Raw genomic sequence first — 26,187 nt, 5'->3', positions numbered from 1 at the left:
TGATCATGACTGCTTGAATCTGCAGATGCAGAACTGTGGTAGTGAGGTCTGATTTTAGAACTTGAGAGTTGGCAGATTTTGGTATTAATGATGGGCCCTGGCATCACTACCTCACAGATACTAAAAGAGGACTATATTTTTAATCTTGTCTGGGTTAATTAGTTAAATACTTTTGAGAATCTAATAAATGCTACAGAGTATCACTGCAGAAAAATCTGCACATATACACAAATCTTGCATAATTTCAGTAAAATCACAGACTGTCTAGGGCCCCTTTCTATGGAACCCAGATTAAAAATTTGTAAATTATAGAAAAAATTTGTGTCTCTTTCTGTATTCTTATTCTATTGGTCATTGTATCTATCTATATCCTTAGCAGTGCCATACAGTTTTAATTACACCAAGCATCTTTCCTTGGTAGCTCAGTTGGTAAAGAGTCCACTTGTAATGCAGGACACCCTGGTTCCATTCCCAGGTCGGGAAGATCTGCTAGAGAAGGGAAAGGCTACCCACTCCAGTAATCCTGGGCTTCCCTCGTGGCTCAGCTGGTAAAGAATCTGCCTGCAATGTGGGAGACCTGGGTTCGATCCCTGAGCTGAGGAGATCCCCTGGAGAGGGGGGAGGAGGATCTCCACTCCAGTATTCTGGCCTCAAGAATTTCATGGACTGTATGTATAGTCCATGGGGTCACAAAGAGTCAGGCATGACTAAGCGACTTTCACTTTCACAAGCATCTTTCTGCTTCAAAGCCTTTACACTTGCTATTCTCCATACCTGAAATACTCTTTTCCCCTGCTGCTGCTGCTGCTAAGTCGCTTCAGTCGTGTCCAACTCTGTGTGACCCCACAGACGGCAGCCCACCAGGCTCCCCTGTCCCTGGGATTCTCTAGGCAAGAACACTGGATTGGGTTGCCATTTTCCTTTTCCAATGCATGAAAGTGAAAAGTGAAAGTGAAGTCGCTTAGTCATGTCCAACTCTTACCAATCCCATGGACTGCAGCCTACCAGGCTCCTCCGTCCCTGGGATTTTCCAGGCAAGAGTACTGGAGTGGGATGCCATTGCCTTCTCCGACTCTTTTCCCCTAGCTAGTCTCAAAGTAAACTCCTCACTTCAATGCAGGTCTCAGCTCAAATGCTATCTCCTTAAGTCCTTACCTGATTACACTATTTATACATCGGTCCCCTCACTTTTAGCTGCTTAGACAGCTTCACTTTTCTTCATGACCCTGATCACTACTTCATATTTTATTACAACTTTAATAGTTTCCTGTGAGTTTTCTTTACAAGAAGGAAGGGTATTTTTTTTTTTTTTTTCACTACTGTATCCTCAGAAATAAGTAAAGTCCCTGGAATATTTCAGGCGGTCTTTTCAATTATTAATGTAAAACACCAAAGTTTGAACATGGCAACTTACTGGCTTATCCTGCTGGTCTAAGTAAGTAAAGTACATAACAGATATATAAGCTCCATCTGCTTCCCAAGAAAAGTAATTTGTCAACTTTCTAGAATAGGACTGTGAGGCTTTAAGAGGCTAAGAGAATGCTAGTTGTTTCACTGTAGTTTTTACTGCAACCATGTGAGAATAAACGTAGTGAGCTGTTTAAGGAAGACTTGGAATACATTTGGTAGGACTACCTCACTTCTGAAAATCAGAGTTACCTGGCAACATTGTTTGTTCTTTCTGTTGTAGATCTTCTCTAGTCAACTGTACACACACACACATACACACTCACGCTTTTTTTTTCTCTTTATCAAAATATGTATCCATTTGTAAGAAAAGAAACACAATATATTTATTCCTGACATGACTGGATTGTCCTCATGGTACCCTGAGCCTATAGAGAATAAATTTCAACATGTCATATACTATAATGTTTCTTATGGACAAGAATACTTACAAATTCACAGAGGAGGGTACTCTTCTATGTTTTTTAGTTTGGGTAATAAACATGTGCTGATTTATTCATGCCCTCTTTCCCAATTTCATGGTGACTAACAGCCCACATCTTTGTGAGGTTAAAGGAGTGGTCTGTGGTCACAAAGAAGTTTTAAGTAAACTCTCCCAAATTAGGATTTAACCAATGATCTTGACATTAGTGGCATGGAATTCCAACCAACTGAACTGACAGACAATTAAACATATATACAATATAAATTTGTGACACTAACATAGGTTACAGAAAGAATTAGAAAATAATCATTATGCTAGTGGAAAAAAGAAAAGAAAAAAAGATAAAATTTATCACATTACTGTTATACTGTTTTCTTATCATAGGTAGATATTACTGACAGATCTGTTTAATTTTCATAATAAACGGGTAATTGTGTGTTTTTGAGAACAAATTTAAGTGACATTAAAAAAAAACTATAACATTGATCCCAGATACTAGAAGCACTCGGTTTCCTAGGGCTTCATTAAAATTAATAAGTCATAAGAAAATCTGGGTTTTTGTTCTCAAAAGCTGAAAAGAAAAGTCATTTCAGTTACATTTATAAAGCATGGTCAAATGAACAATCATGTAAAACAAAGACTTCTACGAATGTTATTTTTTGCTTTTTATGCTTGTTGGAGGGAAGATTTATTCAGTTATCTCATACCTGCGATGCCTAAATGCAGGTATTAATAGAACCATGCGAATTCAATTATAGAAAATTAAACTAATGGATTTTTAACTGTTCATTAATGTAATCAAAAGATATTTTGAATGTAGGCCATATTTGTTGATATGTGTATATTTCATGAGACTACAGGGGTTATTTGTGAGGTTCTACTTTTACTACCAACTACAGGTATATAGCCACACAAATTAGACACAGATGAATCTAGTTAAACTGTTTTCAACACATATATATTATTTTCTTTGATTTTATGTGCATGTGTGTGTTTGTGAAAAAGGAAAACAAGCATATCAAAGAGGAGACAATGTAGTTATAATGATTAAACATAAATTTGGATTCTGACTTCTTTGAAAATAGACTAAAAAGGCAAAATTATCAGCATTAAAAAGTGAAAAGTACAGATATATTAAAAATTATTCAGTTAAAATATTAAACTCAAAAGTAAAATAATTATGCCCAATAAGGTGATTTTAAGTAAGATAAAATAATAGTAAAGTTACTTTATTTTGAGAAAATTTAGAAGAAAGAAAATATTCATAAAGAGCTAATTTTACTAACCTGACTAATTTTTCTCTGCTCTTGTATAGCTTTTTGAATTGCCTGAGATACTTCCTCTTGATCTTTTGCATGCTCAGTCTTCCACAACTCCCTTTCTTCAGCATGGATATTTTCCAAATGTTTTCTTTCTTCTTCTATAGCTTTTAAAACTGCATCCTTCACCACTTCTTTCTCAAGCTTCAAAACAAATAATGACCACAACAAAAATATCTGAGTGAATGACCACAGTAATTCCTTGAATAAGACACACTGGAGTTAACCTAAAAAACACAACACTTTGATCTTACTGGGTTTATTTCTGACATTGTTTTTTTTTTTTTTTTTACTCTTATGTAATAACTGCTATAAAATAAAAACAATTATTTGGTTTTACACAAATAACCAACTTATTTTCATGGTATTTCTAAACTTCAGAGAAAGCCTTAAAGTAGCAGTTTTCAAATTATTTTGCCTTAGGACCTCTTTACACTCTTAAAAATTATAGAGGATTTCTAAGAGCTTTTGTTTACATGGGTTATACATATTAAGATTTTCCACCTTAGATACTCAAACCAGGAGAAGATAAACATATTAACTAATTAAAAATTAATAACATTAAATATATATTAATAATGAATTTTATGAAAATAACTAATTTTCCAAAGTTAAAAAGTTATAAGAATATCTGCAAACCTAGTTACTATCTGACTTAATAGAAGAAAGCTTAGATTCTCACATCTGAGTTCTGTATTAAATCTGCCATGATTTTTTTTTGGCTGAAGTGTATAAGAACAACCCAGCCTCACAAAGATATGAAGTAGAAAATAAAATGTATTTTATACATACTAAATGTATCCAGTTGAGATCACTGTGGATATTCTTTCTGATTTCACAGCAAAACTTAACAAGGAGTAGTTCTTAAAGGTAAGTTGCAATAAGGAAAATAAAATCATGTCAATGAACTTCTTGTACTGTTACATTACAATCTTTTCTTACCTTCTGAATGAATTCTTTACAGATGATTTTTTGAACATTTTTTATTTGGAAAACATTGATTCAATGAGTTATGCATCTCTTTCAGATGTTGACACATTTCTCAATATTATAACCAAAACAGTCATATTTGTTCATACCACCATCAATCTCATTAGAACAGTCTTTAAGTATTAAAAAGTAGAAATAAATCTTCCAAATTTCTAATTTTTGTTTTAAATCTCTAATTTTATCATTGGCAACAAAAACTGTCAGGTTTTTTTTTTCCCCTTAAGGTGTTGGGCTCATTCTGAGTATTTTGGAGAAAGTGTCTGCCTCATACTAAAGTCTGTATAACCCTAGTAATTCAGTAAAATGGCATTCCATGAAAAAAGAGTCCATTTTGGATGGAACTCAAACAGCTGCCTAAGAATTTTCCTCAAGAAAATCATCATACTTTGGTACACAGTAAAGTCCATGGGCCTCCCACTCCTGAGAGAGTTACCACTTTTTATCTTGTTTTCAGCTCACAAGCAAGTTTGACAAAAGCCATTAAAGCTGACAGTCATCTTTTTTTTAACTCTTGTTTTATTTCACAATTCTTTTGAATCACTCCCTTACTGTGTACACCAATGCCTTCCATGTTGTTTATACCAAATGGTACTTTTTGTTCTTTGTTTAATCCTTATTTTCATGACCTCAAGCAATGTTCTACATAGCTGATTATTTCTGATTTTGTAAAGCCCTCTCTTTTCCTGGTTTGCATGACAGCATGCTGCATATATCCTTCTATGCATCCCGCTGAGTGTTTTCAATTCTTTGGAACGTCTTCCTTTCTCTGGATCTGAAGGAATACTCTGGGAGTTCATAACTTGGCCATCTCCTGTATCATCTATATCAAACATGTTGATTCCATCTTCTATTTCCAGAATTTGGCTATTTTCATTATTTTCCAAGTTACTACTGCTACTTGAGTTCTTTCTGCCATTCACTATCTCTTACCCAGAATTGAGATACATTCTGTTAATTCCTTCTCAGGCTTTGGCCTTTCTTGCTACAGTTTTCCCCAAATTAATATAAGTTACCATTATGACCCACCTATACTTGGAAATTTCAATGTGTCTCTACTTCTCTAAGGAGAAGCCTGGTAGGCTTCAGTCCATGGGGTCGCGAAGAGTCAGACACGACTGAGTGACTTCACTTTCACTTTTCTCTTTCGTGCATTGGAGAAGGAAATGGCAACCCACTCCAGTGTTCTTGCCTGGAGAATCCCAGGGACAGCAGAGCCTGGTGGGCTGCCATCTATGGGGTCACACAGAGTCAGACATGACTGAAGTGACTTCGCAGCAGCAGCAGCAGCTACTTATTTATGGAACAGAATTCCAACTCACTATTCAGAATGTTAGTCATCCTTCAAGGCTCAGTTCAAAAGAAATTTACTATTAAAAACTACTACGACATGGAAACACAATCTATGCACTCGTAATACTTTAATGTGTTCCTTTTTACCTTATTAGTACATAAGGGAGGTTTTTTAATCTGATTGTAAATTCTTTAAGAAAAAGACAAAATCATAGTCATTCTTGAACTTCCACCCCAGCATAGTGATTTGTACATAGGAGACTTCCAACATGTGTTTGCTAAATTTAAATATAAATCCAAAACGAAACACTCAGTGCTCTATTTGTGTTAAAAAATTTAGTAAACAGAAACTTCAATTAAATAGTGCCAGGAGACCATAAGATAGAACATGCTGTGACATGGCAGAGCCCAGCGGGAAGAAGCAAGACTCCTCTACTTTCCCAGTGAGAATTCAGCCAATGAAATGCCATGGACTCTGTTCACCATGGCCCTCCCAACTTCCCTTTCTTCTTCCTCCCTCCCCGTATGGGGACTTGCACATGGCTCACAATATGGTTGCAGACCCTAACTGCAATTCCCTGACAATCCTGAACAGATGCATCATTGCTGGAGAAATATCTGGCATTCTATTTATTTTAGGTCAACACTTTGGTGGCCTGCATAGGGATCAGAGAAGACGCCTGAAGGCTCTGGGGCTACTGAACAGATATGGAACCCAGTGTTACTCACTGCTTTCTTGTTGACTGGAGTTTTGCAGGTACACCTTTCTCCTAGATCCCAAGTTCATGCCCTCTTTGTGTTTGAGGCTCTCCAGGTTTTATTCAGACTCTGTTTAAAGGTTTTGCATTTCTGCTAAAGGCGTTGTTCTGCATGCATTTGGTGCTTCGGTCTGATTTTGAGTTCAGACTGTTTCCATTGAAGCTGGCTGGAAATGCCTTCAGTCCATTCCTTTGGGAACAGTGACTTCTTCACTGAAACTGTATCTGTTTTTCATCCTTAGGCCAATTCTTTGGAAGGGACTATTCTCTGGAAATTGACTGAAAAGGTCTTTGGCCTGGCTTTTCCAGGGCCACGCTGTCTCCTTAGAACTGACTGGTGATAGCTTATAAGCTGTTTGAGCTGTAAGCTGTTAAACTGTTTGAAATTGTCCTTTTAATCTAGAGAAAAACCTCTGAGAAATGAGATCCCACTTATCTAAGTATTTTGAGGTCACTCCCCCTACAGGGACTCCAGCTAAACTGATCTTTAAAAAGGATAGTGCTAATCCTCCTCATGCTCATTTTTGGAAAAAAGAAAAGAAAAAAAGAAAACTGATGTGACTAAAGACAAGTTAGAATATCAGTGGCCATTATGGGAAACTTTTGAAATTTCTAAACTTAATTTCCTTAAAACTGAATTAGATCACAACAGTTCAAAACCTTTCAGAACAGAGTGGTGTGCCTGTTTTGATTGGTATCTTAAGACTTCTCACCATTATCTAAAGCTGAAAATAGTCTCTCTACAAAATAAGATTTTAAGGTTAACTGAGGCAAACAAACAATTAAAGAAAGATGAAATGGTTCCAAAAGCCTCAGGCTCTTCTTCCTTGGTTTCCCCAGCACTATCTTTCTCATCCTTGGATCTTCTTGGCCGGACTCTGCCTCTGGCACCATGTTCCTCCCACCTTTCTGTGCTCTTGATGCCACCTCTATATCCCATAGTAATTATCCTATCAAACTTACCCTTTTTTCTAAAACTCTTCCCACTCCATTTTCCTCTGAAATATTCAGAACTTTTCTTGTAAAACTAAGCCTTCTGAGGATCCAGAAGTTAAAGTTTTAATTTCTTATATTCTCTGAACTAAAATGGAACTGCAAGTCATAATAAAATATTTTCTCAAAGTAAACTGAAGATCCTCATACATTTGCTGAGGAATTTAATACAGTCATTCAAACTTATCAACAGTGTTCCTCTGACTCATGTCAGCTAGTTCATATGCTTGTCGGTTAAGGCCAGGCCCAGCATAGGATGAAAACCGCTAACTGGGAAAATCCTGAAAGGTCAGGCAATCATTAGATGACTTCATCGAGCAATTCCTGGGGCTTTTTCAAAACCTGTAGATTGAAACAGAATTCAGGATTGCACACAAAAATTGGATGACCCTTTTTATGACTACTATAATCAACTTCAGAATGCTTTTAAGAAAATTCTGGTCTTCCTTCAGATGTTGATTCCACCCAGGCAGCTTTGAATTCTGTATTATTAATAGGCTGAACTGGGACCTCTTTCTTTCCATCTGGTAAAAAGGATGAGGATGGAATGGAAAACTATGTCTACTTCAGACTTAATTAATCTAGCAAACCAGCTCTCTCACACTCTAGATGAGTCACTGGAAAAGAAGAATACCAGGTTTCCTAATCTTCAAATCCAGCAAATGAAGACTTCTAAATGAAACCAAAACCTTCCCAGTTTCTGCTATAATTGCAAAGAGCCAGGCCACTGGAAAAGACTTACAAATTTAGGTACTTTCAGTGTTTTCGATCCTCTAACCAGCCTTTCTCTTGTCCTTTCAATTCTCAGTTGCAGGGTTTTGAGGAACTACAGGGTCTCTTCCCAGTCCTCCCTCTCAGTTGGCTTGGGGAAATATTTTTCGTGATTGAGGATGAATCTCTTCCTGTCTTAACCAACAACAAAGGCATAGTCTCAGGGTTCCATCTCATTACTATAATGCAGCTCCTGCTGCAGTTCAAATATCTAATGAACTTCTTTTATTCATGGTCTATAGATTTCAGAGTGGACTGAAAGAAGCCTCCCCTCACAGACAGGATATTCTCTCTTCTGTGGCTAAGGTACTTTTAAAAAAGTTTGTCCCTACCTGAGGAGCTCATTTCAAACATCATAGTGATCTAGAAATCCATTTTACTGGCTATGCACTTCAACAAGTTTGTGTTGTTTGGCTGGTTTTAAAACATTTTCACTGTGCTTGTTGTTTGTTGCTACTTAGTCACTAAGCCATGTCCAACCCTTTGCAACTCCATGGACTGCAGCATGCCAGGCTTCTCTGCCCTTCACTATATGCTGGAGTTTGCCCAAACTCATGCCCATTGAGTCCATCATCTCATTCTCTGCTGCCACCTTCTGCTTTTGCCTTCAATCTTTCCCAGCATCAGGGTATTTTCCAATGAGTTAGCTCTTTATATCAGGTGGCCAAAGTACTGGAGCTTCAGCTTCAGAATCAGTTCTTCCAGTGAATATTTAGAATTCATTTCCTTTAGGATTGACTGGTTTGATCTCCTTGCAGTCCAAGGGACTCTCAAGAGTCTTCTCCAGCACCATAATCAAAAGCATCAATTCTTCAACCCTCATCCTTCTTTAAGTATGGTCCGCCTCTTACATCCACATATGACTACTAGAAAAACCATAGCTTTGATTATACGGACTTTGTCCGTAAACTGATGTCCTTGCTTTTTAATACGCTGTCTAGGTTTGTCATAGCTTTCTTCCAAGGAGCAAGTGTCTTAATTTCATGGCTGCAGTCACTGTATGCAGTGATTTTAGAGCCCAATAAAAAAAAAATCTGTCACTGTTTCCACTTTTTCCCCTTCTATTTGCCATGAAGTGATGGGACTGGATGCCATGATCTTAGTTTTTTCATGTTGAGTTTCAAGCCAGCTTTGTAACTCTTCTGTTTCCACCTCATCAAGAGGCTCTTTAGTTCCTCCTCACGTCTCTCCCATTAGAGTAGCATCTTCTGCATAACTGGAGGTTGCTGCTATTTCTCCCAGCAATCTTGAATCCAGCTTGTGCTTCCTCTACCCTGGCATTTTGCATGATGTACTATGCATGTAAGTTAAATAAGCAAGATGACGATATATAGCCTTGTCTTCTCCTTTTCCATGAACCAGTCAGTTGTACCATGTCCAGGTCCACTGCTTCTTGACCTGCATACGGGTTTCTCAGGAGACAGGTAAAGTGGTCTGCTACTCTCATCTCTTTAAGAATTTTCTAGTTTGTTGTGATCCATACAAACACTTTAGTGTAGTCAGTGAAAAGAAGTAGTTGTTTTTCTGGAATTCATTTGCTTTCTATATCATCCAACAAATGGATCACAGCCTTGTCATGGTGAAGGGGCTTGTGTAACTCAATGAAGTTCATGACCACCAAAGATGGATGGGTTATAGTGAAGAGTTTTGAAAAAATGTGGTCCACTGGAGGAGGGAATGGCAAACCACTCCAATATTCTTGCTGTGAGAACCCCATGAACAGTATGAAAAGGCAAAAAGGTGTGACACCAGAAGATAAATCCTCCAGGTTGGAAGGTGTCCAATATGCTACTAGGGGAGAGTGAAGGGCAATTATTAATAGTTCCAGAAATAATTCAGAGGTTGGGCCAAAAGAGGAATGATACTCAGCTGTGGATGTTCCTGGTGGTGAAAGTAAATCTGAAGCTGTTAAAAAAAAAAGAATATCACATAGGAACCTGGAATGTCAGGTCTGTGAATCAAGGTAAATTAGATATGGTCAAGCAGGAGATGGCAAGAGTAAACATCGATGTATTAGGAATCAGTGAACTAAATTGGATGAGAATGGTGAATTTAATTCAGAGCACCATTATATCTACTACTGTGGGTAAGAATCCTTTAGAAGAAATGGAGTAGCTGTCATAGTCAACAAAAAGTCCAAAATGCAGTACTTGGGTGCAATCTCAAAAATGACAGAATGATCTTGGTTCATTTCCAAGGCAAGCCATTCAACATCATAGTAATCCAAGTCTATGCCCTGACCACTAATGCTGAAGAAGCTGAAGTTGGCCAGTTTTATGAAGATCTACAAGACGTTCTAGAACTAACACCAAAACAATATATCCTTTTCATCATAGGGGACTGAAATATAAAAGTAAGAACTCAAGAGATACTTGGAGTAACAGGTAAATGTGGCCTTGGAGTACAAAATGAAGCAGGGCAAAGGCTAACTAAGAGTTTGTCAAGAGAACACACTGATCATAGCAAACAGCCTTTTGCAACAACAGAAGAGACAACTCGACACATGGACACCAAAGTGTTAGTCCCTCAGTCATCTACAACTCTTTGCAACCCCTTGGACTCTAGCCCACCAGGCTCCTCTGTCCACGGAATTCTCCAGGCAAGAATACTGGAGTAGGGAGCCATTCCTTTCTCCAGGGAATCTTCCTGACCCAGGGATCAAAGTCAGGTCTCCTGATTACAGATGTATTCTTTACTGTCTGAGCCACCAGGGAAATCCCTACACATGGACATCACCAGATGATCAATGCCAAAATCAGACATTATATTCTTTGCAGCCAAAGATGGAGAAGCTCTATACAGTCAGCAAAATTAACACCTGGGGCTTACTGTGGCTCAGACCATGAGCTCCTTATTGCAAAATTCAGGTTTTCCTGCTTTCTTCAATCTAAGCAAGGTAGAGAAAGTAGGCCATTCACTGTGCTTACCACCCTTAATCCCTCTGGCTTAGCTGAATACACTCATAGCATACTGAGATTCAGTTAGCAAAATTTCTTTCCAAATCCCAGGTCCACCCCTTTTGGAACTCATATAATGCTCACCCCTCTTAAAAAATATTTATTTACTTTGCTGTACCTGATCTAAGTTACAGCATGCGGGGCCTTTGATCTTGTTGTGGCATACGGGATCTTCAGTTATGGCATGCAGGACCAAAGAGTTCGCATGACACAATTAAATCATTCCAAATGTCACAACTAAACTCTCACCCTCCAAGACAGTCACAAGACATCCAATGCACTTGGCTCCTGCCTTTTTGGACCCACAACTAACAAAAGGAGCGATACTCCAATATTGCAAAGGCCTAGTTGTTCCCATTAAGAACAACCATGAAGAACATGTTTCCATGAAGAACAACTGTGCCTTGGTAGAGGAAGCCTTTTCACAACATACCCTTGAGAGGTGACGACCTTAAGCATCATACCTTGAACCTGGAATGTGCCTACTGGAAGACATACTTCCAGAAGAATGCTCTTCCACCTCACTGAAGACGCCCCTATCAGGCACTGATAACTAGCCCCTGCACTATCAAACTCCAAGGAACAGACTCTTGGATTCACAGTACATAGCTTAAGAAAGCATGGAACCCCAACTGGTCATGCACGTCATCTGGTGACCTGAAAGTAAAGACTTCCTAGAAATGAAGTCGATGACATCTGATGAGATAGTTTTCCCCAGATACCTAGACCAGGCTTGTTAGAAGTTTGCCACCAAACCTTTGATGATGATGATATAACACTTCAGATGATCTCTGATGTCTACAATTTTGATAACATGTGGACTTTAGATAAAAACTGCCTAAGATGTCTCCCTCCTACCCCTCCTTCTTACTTGAATGCAACTGCAACAGTTCTCCAACCTGCACCACTTTCCTTCTGACAATGATGGACAAAAATTGCTGTAACCAGAAACCATGGTTCTTAATCTGTGATGTTTTCAGAGAAAGCTCTTGATCAAAGGGGAAAATGTAAAAAAATTCAGAAACAGAAACCTCAATTAAATAGTGTCAGGAGACCCCTTTAAGGGGGAGCTGTCACACCCTGCAACTATAGTAGAGCCCAAGAGGAAGAAGAAAGACCCCTCTTCTTTCCTGCCAGGGACTCAGCCAACGACAAGCCATGAACTCTGTATTTCCTGCAACCCTTACAACTTCCTTTCCTCTCTATTAAAGTGTTCTTATTGCCACATGGGAATTTGTATGTGGCTTGGACGCTAGCAGACCCCAAATTGAAATTCTCTCATAATACTGAAAAAACGTACTTTTGTTGGACAAATATCTGATGGTGTATTTCAGGTCAGCATATGTATACATTAGCATACATATATTTAAAATCTATGCATATACTACACAGATGATTTATTTCAAAGTTGGCTTTAAAAATCATACACCTTGATAAACGCATATGTACATACAAATAAACACATATACTCAATACTTGTGTGATACCTGTCAAATACCAAGTGGATATTGTTGCACCTATGTAGATATATTGTTTTTAACATATGATTGATAATCTAAATGTAAAGCATTTCAATATCATTACCGTGTGTAATGTATGTTTAATAAGAATACAAACAGCAGAAGAGGAAAAAAATTCTTAAATTTTCTGGATGAAATATTTTACAAGTATACTGAGTATACCATTAATGAACTCAGTTTATTAATTCCACTTACTTACAAAGAAATTTATTACTGATGGGTCTATACCAGGTAAATACTTATGCATAAATATAACAAAAACAATTCTTACATGAGACCAACAACATTCACTTTAGGCTTTGAGGAGGGGGTAAACATAAAAACAATTGGACTAATAAAAAGTATTAGAATTAAACCTCACAATAAACTTTGCAGATAGAAATACCTTTGCAGCAGATATTAATGCTTCTTTATTTTTTTGCCTTTCTTCCTCCAAACATTTTTCCAATATTTCCTGTAAATGATAAGACAGTTAGACATTACAGTATTATTTGGGACAACAGAACATTCTTTCCACACTCTAAGCAAAATTAAAATATTACCTTCTGTTCTTGAGATTGCTGAGTCAAAGCTTCCTTTATTTTTTCTTTTAACAGTTCCTTCTCTGTGTCAAGCATTTCAAGGAGCCTCTGATGCTACAAGGAAAGTTAACTGCATTACGATTATGGCTCTGAGATAGATAACCTATCAACACGGAGAACAGCTGGTAGAATTCATTTGAAGTAGTTACCAGGGGAAATAAGAAAGTTGGCTAAAATGAGGGCTTAGGAGCCAAAAAATCTGAATTCCCATTTCTTTCATCAGTCAAGACATACTTTTTTAATCCCCAAATTCAGTATAGTAGATGACATGAAATTTAATTTGAAAGATATTCCAAATATGAAGTGAATCAGAAAATGATAAAATGTCCTTTTCCAAAATTAAACTTGGCAAATATACTCATTAAAATTATTATTAGTAGCTTACAGTGAGAGCAATCAGATTATAACTGATGTCTGCCTGATGAAATATTATCCTAACAGAATATTTGTGTTTCTAGTAAAGTACTGCTAAAGAAATTGAAAGATCATTAGTCTCATCCTAAGATTTTGCTAGAGATTCAAAAAAATAAATAAATAAATCTATGAAAGTAGTCAAAGGAATAGTATTGTGATAGCTAATGTTAAAGAATACAGAGTTCATGTATTCATTTTTATTCAACTGTAGTAGTAAAAAAGCACACAGAGTCATTATCAAATTATCATAATTCAAACTTGGAGTTTGAATGAAGTTTTGTTGAGAAAATTTGACCTCTATGGCCTCAACACCTTCAATATAGATAAGCCAGATACTTGCTCTGAACAGTGCTCTCAGGGAAAGCAAAATATATGTATTCCCATTCACACAGATTTCACCTCAGTTATTAAAGGCAAATAAGATATTTTCTCAGATTTATAACTATTTACATAAGTTCAGTTCAGTTCAGGTCAGTCGCTTAGTCGTGTCTGACTCTTTGCGACCCCATGAATCGCAGCACACCAGGCCTCCCTGTCCATCACCAACTCCCGGAGTTCACTCAGACTCATGTCCATCGAGTTGGTGATGCCATCCACCAATCTCATTGTCTGTCGTCCCCTTCTCCTCCTGCCCCCAATCCCTCCCAGCATCAGAGTCTTTTCCAATGAGTCAACTCTTCGCATAAGGTGGCCAAAGTACTGGAGTTTCAGCTTTAGCATCACTCCTTCCAAAGAAATCCCAGGGCTGATCTCCTTTAGAATGGACTGGTTGGATCTCCTTGCAGTCCAAGGAACTCTCAAGAGTTTTCTCCAACACCACAGTTCAAAGGCATCAATTTTTTGGCGCTGAGCTTTCTTCAAAGTCCAACTCTCACATCCATACATGACCACTGGAAATACCATAGCCTTGACTAGACAGACCTTTGCTGGCAAAGTAATGTCTCTGCTTTTCAATATGCTATCTAGGTTGGTCATAACTTTCCTTCCAAGGAGTAAGCGTCTTTTAATTTCATGGCTGCAATCACCATCCGTAGTGATTTTGGAGCCCCCCAAAATAAAGTCTGACACTGTTTCCACTGTTTCCCCATCTATTTGCCATGAAGGGATGGGACCAGATGCCATGATCTTCGTTTTCTGAATGTTGAGAGTTTTAAGCCAACTTTTTCACTCTCCTCTTTCACTTTCATCAAGAGGCTTTTTAGTTCCTCTTTACTTTCTGCCATAAGGGTGGTATCATCTGCATATCTGAGGTTATTGATATTTCTCCCAGCAATCTTGATTCCAGCTTGTGCTTCTTCCAGCCCAGCGTTTCTCATGATGTACTCTGCATAGAAGTTAAATAAGCAGGGAGACAATATACAGCCTTGACATATGCCTTTTCCTATTTGAAACCAGTCTGTTGTTCCATGTCCAGGTCTAACTGTTGCTTCCTGACCTGCATATAGGTTTCTCAAGAGGCAGATCAGGTGGTCTGGTATTCCCATCTCTTTTAGAATTTTCCAGTTTATTGTGACCCACACAGTCAATAAAGCAGAAATAGGTGTTTTTCTGGAACTCTTGCTTTTTCAATGATCCAGCGGATATTGGCATTTTGATCTCTGGTATTTACATAAGAGCCTCCTTTAAATATGAACCAATTTCTGATACTCAGCATTTTAAAACAGATCTATGTCATTCAAAGTTGTTCTGATTTAAATGGCTTTTAGGCAGAAAATCTAAGTTTAGAGTAAGTGACCAAACAGAAAGTTAAGATAGTCTCTGATTTCTATTTTTAATCTTAATGCTTTTATCTTAATTTTTCAAGACAATAAGAAAAATTACCAAAAAATGTGATTTTTCTTTAAAAACAAATCTAAACTGCAATATAAATTATGACACCATGAAAAAAAAATTGTTGGTATCCTATGAATTTGTGGAAATCATTTGAATAACAAATCAGTAGGCCTACCATATGATATATAATAACAAAGACTTTAACGTTATATTCTTTGGAAGTCTAAATGCACACAGAATTTCATGAAGTCAGAAACAACACCTAATACTCTTTATAAAACACACGATAAAATGTTTAACCAGGCAAATAATTAGACACAAAAATGATAAGTACAATTCTCACTTGAGACTGAAAATATTCAATTTAGGCTTTGAAATGAGGGTAAACATAGCAAAAATGGAACAAGTAAAAATTTCCAGAATTAAACTACAGAAGAAATTTTTAAGAGTTTTCAATAATATTGAAAGTGATTTCTCCTTAAAATGAACAGTTAATAAATCAGACTAATGGAGATCAGTAAGTAATTAACTATAAGTAGGCCACCTTTTTCTGATGCTTCTCTTGTGGCACAGTCATAAGTAATCCACCTGGCAATACAGGAGATGTGGGTTTAATCCCTGAGTCGGGAAGATTCCCAGGAGAAGGAGATGACAGTGCTCTCTAGTACTCCTGCCTGAGAAACTCCATGAACATGGGAGCCTGGTGGGCTACAGTCCATGGGGTCACAAAGAATTGGACAAGACTTAGTGACTAAACAACAAAGAAGCCACATTTCTCCAAGGGTCCAAAAAGAACTAGTAAAAGGCGATACAGTAGCTAAAAATGACAATGCAAGGTTAGAAAATTCATTTCTGAACTTCATTTCTTAACTCTATAGTACACTATAACAAAACACTATTTTTGAGCTTGTTTGAGCCAAAATAAACTCAGGATAATAATTTGAAAGAAGCACCCTACATAAAATATACCTTAAGTAAAATTATAGATCTACTGGAGAAAATACAAAGTAACTACCATATATATGTGTGTGTGTGTGTGTGTGTGTGTGTGTGTGTGTGTGTGTGTGTGTGTGCATATACATATACACATACATATAAAATAATAGCTAACATTTTTGAGCATTTTAAAGTTTCAGACGTTGTTAAAAGTATTTTACATGTAATTGTACCGGCTGCAGTCCAGGGGTTCGCTAAGAGTCGGACACGACTGAGTGACTTCACTTTCCCTTTTCACTTTCATGCACTGGAGAAGGAAATGGCAACACACTCCAGTGTTCTTGCCTGGAGAATCCCAGGGATGGGGGAGCCTGGTGGGCTGCCGTCTATGGGGTCGCATAGAGTCGGACACGACTGAAGTGACTTAGCAGCAGCAGTACCATAATAAACATAAGAAACTGCTAAACTGAATGACAGTCTTCCTCATTTTCAGACTAAGTTATGTGAGACACAGAGAGGCTAAGAAATTTTCAGGTCTTGAAGGAAGAGCTTCAGCAATAATTATATCTATACACTCATTTTCAGCAGTAATAATCATTTAATAGCTAAAAGCAGTGGCAGTGTTACCTAGTTACTAAAGCTACATGATGTAAGTATTATAACATTTGGCGTTAAAAGGATTTGAGTAATCTGCTTTTGATTTTGTTTTTTTCAGAATAATATTAAAACGATTCTTTGAATAAATATCCCTTGATATTAGGAAATATGATTGAAAAATATATTTAATGGTATGGGAGAAGGTCAGTTTTCATTCCAATCCCAAAGAAAGGCAATGCCAAACAATGTTCAAACTACAGGACAACTGCACTTAACTCACATGCTAGCAAAGAAAGGCTCAAAATTCTCCAAGCCAGTCTTCAACAGTATGTGAACTGTGAACTTCTAGATGTTCAACCTGGATTTAGAAAAGGCAGAGGAACCAGCGATCAAATTGCCAACATCCGTTGGATCATAGAAAAAGCAAGACAATTCCAGAAAAACATCTACAGCTGCTTTATTAATTACTCTTCCAAAGCCTTTGACTCTGTAAATCACAATAAACTCTGGAAAATTCTTTAAGAGACAGGAATACTAGACTACCTTAGCTGCCTCCTGAGAAATCTGTATGTAGGTCAAGAAGCTGGACATGGAACTACGAACTGGTTCCAATTTTGGAAAGTAGTACGTCCAGCCTGTATATTGTCACCCTGCTTATTTAACTTCTATAGAGAAAACATCATGCGAAATGGTGGGGTGGATGAAGCACAAGCTAGAATCAAGATTGCCAGGAGAAATGTTAATAACCTCAGGTATGCAGATGACACCACCCTTATCGTAGAAAGTGAAGAGGAACTGAAGAGCCTCTTGTTGAAGGTGAAAGAGGAGAGTGAAAACATTGGGTAAAAGTCAACATTCAAAAAACTAAGATCAAGAGAACACTCTACACATAGAAATCACCCCATGGTCAACACTGAAATCAGATTATATTATAATCTGAATATATTTTTGCAGCCAAAGGTGGAGAAGTTCTATACAGTCAACAAAAACAAGACCGGGAACTGAATGTGGCTCAGATCATGAACTCCTTATTGCCAAATTCAGACTAAAATTGAAGAAAGTAGGGAAAACCACTAGATGGTTCAGGTATGACCTAAATCAAATCCCTTACGATTATACAGTGGAAGTGAGAAATAGATTTAAGGGACTAGATCTGATAGACAGAGTGCCTGATGAACTATGGATGGAGATTCGGGACACTGTACAGGAGACAGAGATCAAGAACATCCCCAAGAAAAAGAAACGCAAAGAAGCAAAATGGCTGTCAGAGGAGGTCTTAGAAATAGCTGTGAAAAGAAGGGACGCAAAAAACAAAGGAGAAAAGGAAAAATATACCCATTTGAATGCAGAGTTCCAAAGAATAGCAAGGAGAGATAAGGAAGCCTTCCTCAGTGATCAATGCAAAGAAATAGAGGAAAACAATAGAATGGGAAACACTAGGATCTCAAGAAAATTAAAGACAATAAAAGGAACATTTCATGCAAAGATGGGCTCAATAAAGGACAGAAACGGTATGGACCTAACAGAAGAAGAAGATATTAAGAACAGCTAGCAAAAATACACAGAACTATACAAAAAAGATCTTCAAGACCCAGATAACCTCAATGGTGTGATCACTCACCTAGAGACAGACATTCTGGAAAATGAAGTCCAGTGGCCCTTAGGAAACATCACTATGAACAGAGCTAGTCGAGGTGATGGAATTCCAGTTGAGCTATTTCAAATCCTAAAAGATGATGCTGTTAAAGTGCTGCACTCAATAGGCCAGGAAATTTGGAAAACACAGCAGTGGTCACAGGACTGGAAAAAGTCAGTTTTCATTCCAATCCCAACAAAGGGCAATGCTAAAGACTGTTCAAACTATGGTGCAATTGCACTCATCTCACACATTAGCAAAGTAATGCTCAAAATCCTCCAAGCCAGGCTTCAACAGGTAAACCTCCAGATTTGAAACTGGATTTAGAAAAGGCAAAGGAACCAGAGATCAAATCGCCACCATCCGCTGGATAATAGAAAAAGCAAGAGATTTGCAGAAAAACATCTACTTATGCTGTACTGATTATGCCAAAGACTTTGACTATGTAGATCACAACAAACTGTGGAAAACTGTCCAAGAGAGGGGAATACTAGACCACCTTACCTGCCTCCTGAGAAATCTATATGCAGGTCAAGAAGCAACAGTTAGAACTGGACATGGAACAACAGACTGGTCCCCAAATGGGAAAGTACTATGTCAAGGCTGTATTATTGTCACTGTGCTTATTTAAATTCTATGCAGAGTACATCATGTGAAATGCCAGGCCGGATGAAGTACAAACTGGAATCAAGATTGTGAGGAGAAATATCAATAATCTCAGATATGTAGATGACACCACCCTTATGGCAGAAAGTGAAGAAGAACTAAAGAATCTCTTGATGAAAGTAAAAGTAGAGTGTGGAAAAGCTGGCTTAAAACTGAACATTCAAAAAAACAGATCATGACATTCAGTCCCATCAATCCATTGCAAATAAATGAAGAAATAAGGGAAACAGTGAGACTATTTTCTTGGGCTCCAAAATCACTGCATACGGTGACCAAAGCCATGGAATTAAAAGACGCTTGCTCCTTGGAAGAAAAGATATGAGAAACCTAGACAGCATATCAAAAAGCAGAGACATTACATTGCCAACAAAGGTCCATCTAGTCATGCTATGGTTTTCCCAGTAGTTGTGTATGGATGTGAGAGTTGGAGTATAAAGAAAGCTGAGCACTGAAGAACTGATGCTTGAACTGCGGTGTTGGAGAAGACTCTTGAGAGTTGCTTGCACTGCAGGGAGATCAAACCAGTCAATCCTAAAGGAAATCAGTCCTGGGTGTTCATTGGAAGGACTGATGTTGAAGCTGAAACTCCACTACTTTGGCCACGTGATGCAAAGAAACGACTGATTGAAAAGACCCTGATGCTGGGATATATTGAAGGCAGAGAAGAAGAGGATGACAGAGGATAAGATGGTTGGAAGGCATCATTGACTTGATGGACATGAGTTTGAGCAAACTCCTAGATTTGGTGATGGACAGGGAAGCCTGGCGTGCTGCACTCCATGGGGTCACAAAGAGTAGGAGTCAACTGAGTGACTGAACTGAATTGAAAATTGCCATTTTAGTGATTTGTTTGGGTGTGTATAACAGGGATAGAGGAAATGACCACATTAAATTCACCTTATGTATCTAGATTTAGAATCATTTAAAATATTTTAATTATATTGGTCATTTTTTGAGAGACCATGTCCAGGCACCATATTAGGAACTTTGTAAATATTAACGATCTGCACAATAGTTCAGAAATGTGTTATTACATTTGACAGGTATTAAAACTGAGTTCAGAGAGGTTATGTAAACTGCTGAGGTCTCACCTGACTAATAAATGGTTAGGCTGAGATTAGAACTCAAGAGATACAAAACCAAAGGGCTTTGTATACAAAAGCCCTTTGTTTTTTGGATACAAAACCCAAGGGTTTTACTCTAGATTCCTGAGAATTAACATACAACTAAAGATGGCTCAATAAAGGACAGAAATGGTATGGACCTATCAGAAACAGAAGATATTAAGAGGTCACAAGAATACACAGAAGATCTGTACAAAAAAGACCTTCATGACTTTGATAATCACGATGGTGTGATCACTCATCTAGAGCCAGACATCCTGGAATGTGAAGTCAAGTGGGCCTTGGGAAGCATCACCACAAACAAAGCTAGTGGAGGTGATGGAATTCCAGTTGAGCTATTTCAAATCCTAAAAGATGATGCTGTGAAAGTGCTGCACTCAACATGTCAACAAATTTGGAAAATTCATCAGTGACCACAGGACTGGAAAACGTCAGTTTCCATTCCAATCCCAAAGAAAGGCAATGCCAAAAAATGCTCAAACTACTGCACAATTGCACTCATCTCCCACGCTAGTAAAGTAATGCTCAAAATTCTCAAAACCAGGCTTCAACAATACATGAACTGTGAACTTCCAGATGTTCAAGCTGGATTAGAAAAGGCAGAGGAACCAGAGATCAAATTGCCAACATCCCCTGGATTATCAAAAAGGCAAGAGAGTTCCATAAAAACATCTATTTCTGCTTTACTGACTATGCCAAAGCCTTTAACTGTGTGGATCACAATAAACTGTAGAAAATTCTGAAAGAATGGGAATACCAGACCACCTGACCTGCCTCTTGAGAAACCTGTATGCAGGTCAGGAAGCAACAGTTAGAACTGGACATGGAACAGCAGACTGGTTCCAAATAGGAAAGGAGTAAGTCAAGGCTGTATATTGTCACCCTACTTATTTACTTATATGCAGAGTACATCATGAAAAACACTGGGCTGGAAGAAGCACAAGCTGGAATCAAGATTGCTGGGAGAAATATCAATAACCTCAGATATGCAGATGACACCACCCTTATGGCAGAAAGTGAAGAAGAACTGAAGAGTCTCTTGATGAAAGTGAAGGAGGAGAGTAAAAGTTGGCTTATAGCTCAACATTCAGGAAACTAAAATTATGACATCCGGTCCCATCACTTCACTGCATATAGATGGGGAAACAGTGGAAACAGTGGCAGACTTTATTTTGGGGGGCTTGAAAATTACTGCAGATTGTGATTGCAGCCATGAAATTAAAAGACGCTTACTTCTTGGAAGGAAAGTGATGACCAACCTAGATAGCATATTAGAAAGCAGAGACATTGCTTTGCTGACAAAGGTTCATCTAGTTGAAGCTATGTTTTTTCCAGTAGTCATGTATGGATGTGAGAGTTGGACCATAAAGCTGAGCAATGAAGAATTGATGCTTTGGAACTGTGGTGTTGGAGAAGACTCTTGAGAGTACCTTGGACTGCAAGGGGATCCAACCAGTCAATCCTAAAGAAAATAAGTCCTGAATATTCTTTGGAAGGACTGATGCTAAAGCCGAAGCTCCAATACTTTGGCCACCTGATGGGAAGAACTGACTCATTGGAAAAGACCCTGATGCTGGGACAGACTGAAGGCAGGAGAAGGGGATGACAGAGGATGAGACAGTTGGATGGCATCACCGACCCAATGCACATGAGTTTGAGCAAGCTCCAGGAATTGGTGCTGGACAGGGAAGCCTGGTGTGCTACAGTTCATGGGATTGCATAGAGTTGGACTGAGCAATTGAACTGAACTGATAGTCATTTTAGCAATCTCATTGTGGCCTTTACTTTCATTTTCCTAATAACCAAGCATTTGAACATCTTTAAAAATGCTACTTCTACTTCTGATAGTATATTTTAACTACTCCTTTTCAAATATTACTATTCATAGTACTATCTGTAGAAGAAGGAAAATTATTGGAGCTCTTTTTTCAACTTGGATTTGAGGTTTGTTCACTGACTATTTTCATTATTTAATCACATTAAGGTAGAAATTAAAAAGTATTGAGAGATAACTTGGCCAAAAAGGTTTCAGACTCTCTTTATTAAATCTAAAATAAAATATAAAGCATATCTGGAGATTGCCTGTATTACTTCTGTTGCCTGCCTCAATAGAGAATTCCCTACTTGTCTAAATTAAAATTTAGCACCATGAAAGTTTTGTGATATAAGGGATAATCAGTACAGTCTTTGTACCTTACTAGCAGACCATTCCAAGGTGAGGATGTTCTGAACACCTTTTGTTACATACCTCAGAGCCGGAATTCAATCAATGAAAATATTTAATCATATGACTCTTTAAATATTTACAATTTTGAAACAAAGAAGTCCTTTCTACAGAATTTGCAAGACACAGCCTTATAAAACTTTGAAAGGCATTATGAAAATGAGTTGAAATCTAAACCAGTAAATCTCATTTAGAAACACTGAAGAGCTTACTATACTCTGATTATCTAAAATATCCTATTGATTGCTTCTTAAAACTATACTGAAATTTTAGTAATTTTTAAAGCAATTTAAAGAAATAAAGACAAACTACAGAGTCCCGTTAATCTTACGGAGTAGGTGCTTAGTGTAACAATACCAAGAACAGCCCTTTGAAATTCAGCCTAAAACAAAAGGCATTCAGAAGTGGGTTATTCTTTTCCCATATTATGGAAGAAATTTTTCCAAGAGAAAAATTTTTGATATAGACTCAAATATAAATATAGAGGTTATGTGGTTTTCACATGATTTTTGCAAAAAAAGAAAAGAAAAAAAATCCTCTTTCCTGTAATGTGACTCATAGAAGATACTGTAAACAGATTTAATCACAATCATACGTAGATAGTTTTTGAACATCAGATTTTTGACTGAGGAATCCGAGAAGCTCATGTTCAGGTATACAGTTATCAATTTATCACAAGTCCACAAACTTCACATTATCTTATACGTACAGCATATATTCTGCACATTCCAATAGCATAAACATTGAAAAAAGATAAAGAGGTCTGGTGAAAGTGAAAGTTGCTCGGTCGTGTCTGACACTTTGTGACGCCACGGGCTATACAATCCATGGAATTCTCCAGGTCAGAATGCTGGAATGGGTAGCCTTTCCTTTATCCAGGGGATCTTTCCAACCCAGGAACTGAACCCAGATATCCCGCATTGTAGGAGGATTCTTTACCAGCTGAGCCACAAGGGAAGCCTGAAAGGTGGTCTTAAATCACACGTTCATATGAACATGATTTGATGGATACTAAATAAATGCAATAAATGTCTTAATATAATGTTGAGTTACAGCTGCTTCATCTCTTCATGGGCTAATACATTAAATATAAACATAAATAAGATGAACTATAGATCTACTTAAAACATTTTTACCACAAACTCCATAATATCAATAAACTTCTTAAAATGAATAAAATAAGACTAAAGACGTATGTGTGTTAAGTTCCTCAGTCGTGTCTGATTCTTTGCGACTCAATGGACTATAGATTGCCAGGTTCCTCTGTCCATGGAACTTTTCAGGCAAGAATACTGAAGTGGGTAGCCATTCCCTTCTCCAGGGTATCTTCCCAACAAAGGGACTGAACCAAAGTCTCCTGCACTGCAGGCAGGTTCTTTACCATCTGAGCCGCCAGGGAAGCCCAAGACTAAAGATAGATTATACTTAATTTATTTCACCAAATAGACATAATTTTTAATATGCATAAAGAATGGAAGCAATCAGGTTATTCCCCCAACTTAAACAGGTGTTTGATCTGAGGGAGTAATATGAACGGATGAAGCCAAAACTGAGGAAGAAGGCAAGGATGATGCCTCTCACCTCTGCTTTTCATCACTGAACTAGATGTCTTAGCTAATGCAACACAGTAAAAATCGGAGATAAAAAGGGAGAAGAAATTAGGCTGTCTTTCTTCACAGATAGCATGATTATCTTTGTAGAAAATCTGGAAGAATTAACTTAAAAATTCCTGGAATTGATAAGCAATTATAATAACATTGTAGTATATAATACTAATACACAAAAGCCAATCCCTTTCCTATACAGCAAACAACTTTGAAATCAAAGTCACAATCAGTTCAGTTCAGTTGCTCAGTTGTGTTCCACTCTTTGCGACCCCATGGACTGCAGCATGCCAGGCCTCCCTGTCCATCACCAACTTCCACAGCTTGCTCAAACTCATGTCCATCAAGTCAGTGATGCCATCCAGCCATCTCATCCTCTGTCATCCCCTTCTCCTCCTGCCTTCAATCTTTCCCAACAACAGAGTCTTTTCCAATGAGTCAGTCCTTCACATCACGTGGCCAAAGCATTGGAGTTTCAGCTTCAGTATCACTCCTTTCAGTGAATATTCAGGACTGATTTCCTTTAGGATTGACTGATTGGATCTCCTTGCTGTTCAAGGGACTCTCGAGTCTTTTCTAACACCACAATTCAAAAGCATCAATTCTTCGCTGCTCAGCTTTATCTATGGTTCAACTCTCACACCCATACATGAGTACTGGAAAACCAACAGGGCCACCCAAAATGGACAGGTCATGGTAGAGAGTTCTGACAAAACGCAGTTCACCAGAGAAGGAAATGGCAAACCACTTCAGTATTCTTGCCTTGAGAACCCCGTGAACAGAATGAAAAGGCAGAGTCACATTACATTTTACATTATCACCCACAAAATGAAAATGTTAGGTATAAATCCACGATAATCTGTATAAGAGCTATATGAGAAAGACTACAAATTCTGATGAAAGATATCAAAGAACAATTAATAAAAATATATTTTCCATGTTCATGAAAGGGAGACTGAACGCTGTCAATATGTCAGTTCTTTCCAACTTGATGTATAAACACAATGTAATCTCAGTCAACATCCCAGCAAGGTATTTTGTGGATATGGACAAACAGATTTTAAAGATATGGAGAGAAAGAAAAAAACAAACAAACAAACAAACCAGAATGACCAATACAGTATTAAACAAGAACAAAGTTGGAGGGCTCATACTCTCTGACTTCAAGGTGTACTATAAAGCCACCGTAATCAAGATAGTGTGGTAATGGCAAAATAGACAAAGAGATAAATGGAATATAATAGTTCAGAAATAGACCCCTATGAATCCAGTCAACTGATCTTTGACAAAGATGCAAAATCAATACAGTGTTACAGTCTTTACAAGTGTTGCTAGAATGACTGGACATCTGCATGCAAAAATATGAATCTAGATACAGATCTCACTCTCTTCACAAAAATTAACTCAAAGTGGATCACAGACCTAAATTTAAAACACAGAATTTTTAAAACTCCAAATGATAACTTAGGAAAAAACCTAGATGGCCTTGGATAAGGCAATGACTTTTTTGATATAACATTATAAGGACAATCCATGAAAGAACTAATGTATAAGTTGACTTTCCATATAAAAATTCTACTAAAACTACATGTATATACTGACTATAAATGAACATGAGAGAATTTTGGAAGGGTAATGGAAATGTTTTATTTTATTCTTGTTTTAAGTGCTAGTTGTAAAAATGTTCTTGTTTGTCAAAATGCAAAGAATGGTACATCTAAAAGGGTACGTATTTTATTTATGTGAATTATTTTCAATAAATTTGAAGAAAAAAGTATATATACATTTTAAATTAATTTTTAACTCATACTAGTTTTGTCCCCTTGAGATAGCTTGACTTTCCTATTCCAGTCAAAAGCAAATCTTTTCCCCATTAAAATGTTACCTCTTTTAAATTATTTCTTGAAGACTCAGAATTTCCTACTCTTTTATCTACAATCTTAGAGCATTTTGTTTCTATAACTAATGCATTGTTTATTTTATTGTAATTTATTTTACAGCTGTCTCTCATATTAAGGCTATTACTTTCTGGAAGGCAAAGAATGTTCTTATACTTTTAAAAAGCCTTTCTAGTACAGTGGCTGATATATTAAAAACTTTCAATTCAAGTTGACAACACTATTATAGATACTAGTGTTCAAGG

At 37.4% G+C, this 26,187-nt stretch overlaps 1 protein-coding gene across 5 annotated transcripts in view; it reads right to left on the bottom strand.

The window, feature by feature from the left end:
- Positions 1–26,187, bottom strand: part of CCDC91 (coiled-coil domain containing 91) — a 395,228-nt gene that overhangs the window by 94,127 nt on the left and 274,914 nt on the right. For 4 of the 5 annotated variants that reach the window (XM_027541619.1, XM_027541622.1, XM_027541620.1 and 1 more), the window contains 3 exons: positions 13,032–13,124; positions 12,875–12,943; positions 3,178–3,354 (listed from right to left, as the gene is read on the bottom strand). In XM_027541619.1, coding sequence (XP_027397420.1) covers positions 3,178–3,354; positions 12,875–12,943; positions 13,032–13,124 — 339 coding nt within the window. The remainder of the gene's footprint in view (positions 1–3,177; positions 3,355–12,874; positions 12,944–13,031; positions 13,125–26,187) is intronic. The other variant, XM_027541623.1, reaches the window with a different exon arrangement.

The sequence above is a fragment of the Bos indicus x Bos taurus genome, chromosome 5 (genome assembly GCF_003369695.1).
Source record: "Bos indicus x Bos taurus breed Angus x Brahman F1 hybrid chromosome 5, Bos_hybrid_MaternalHap_v2.0, whole genome shotgun sequence".
Lineage (NCBI taxonomy): Eukaryota > Metazoa > Chordata > Mammalia > Artiodactyla > Bovidae > Bos > Bos indicus x Bos taurus.
Note: the sequence above shows the minus strand (reverse complement) of the source record. Positions and strands in the feature narration are given on the sequence as shown.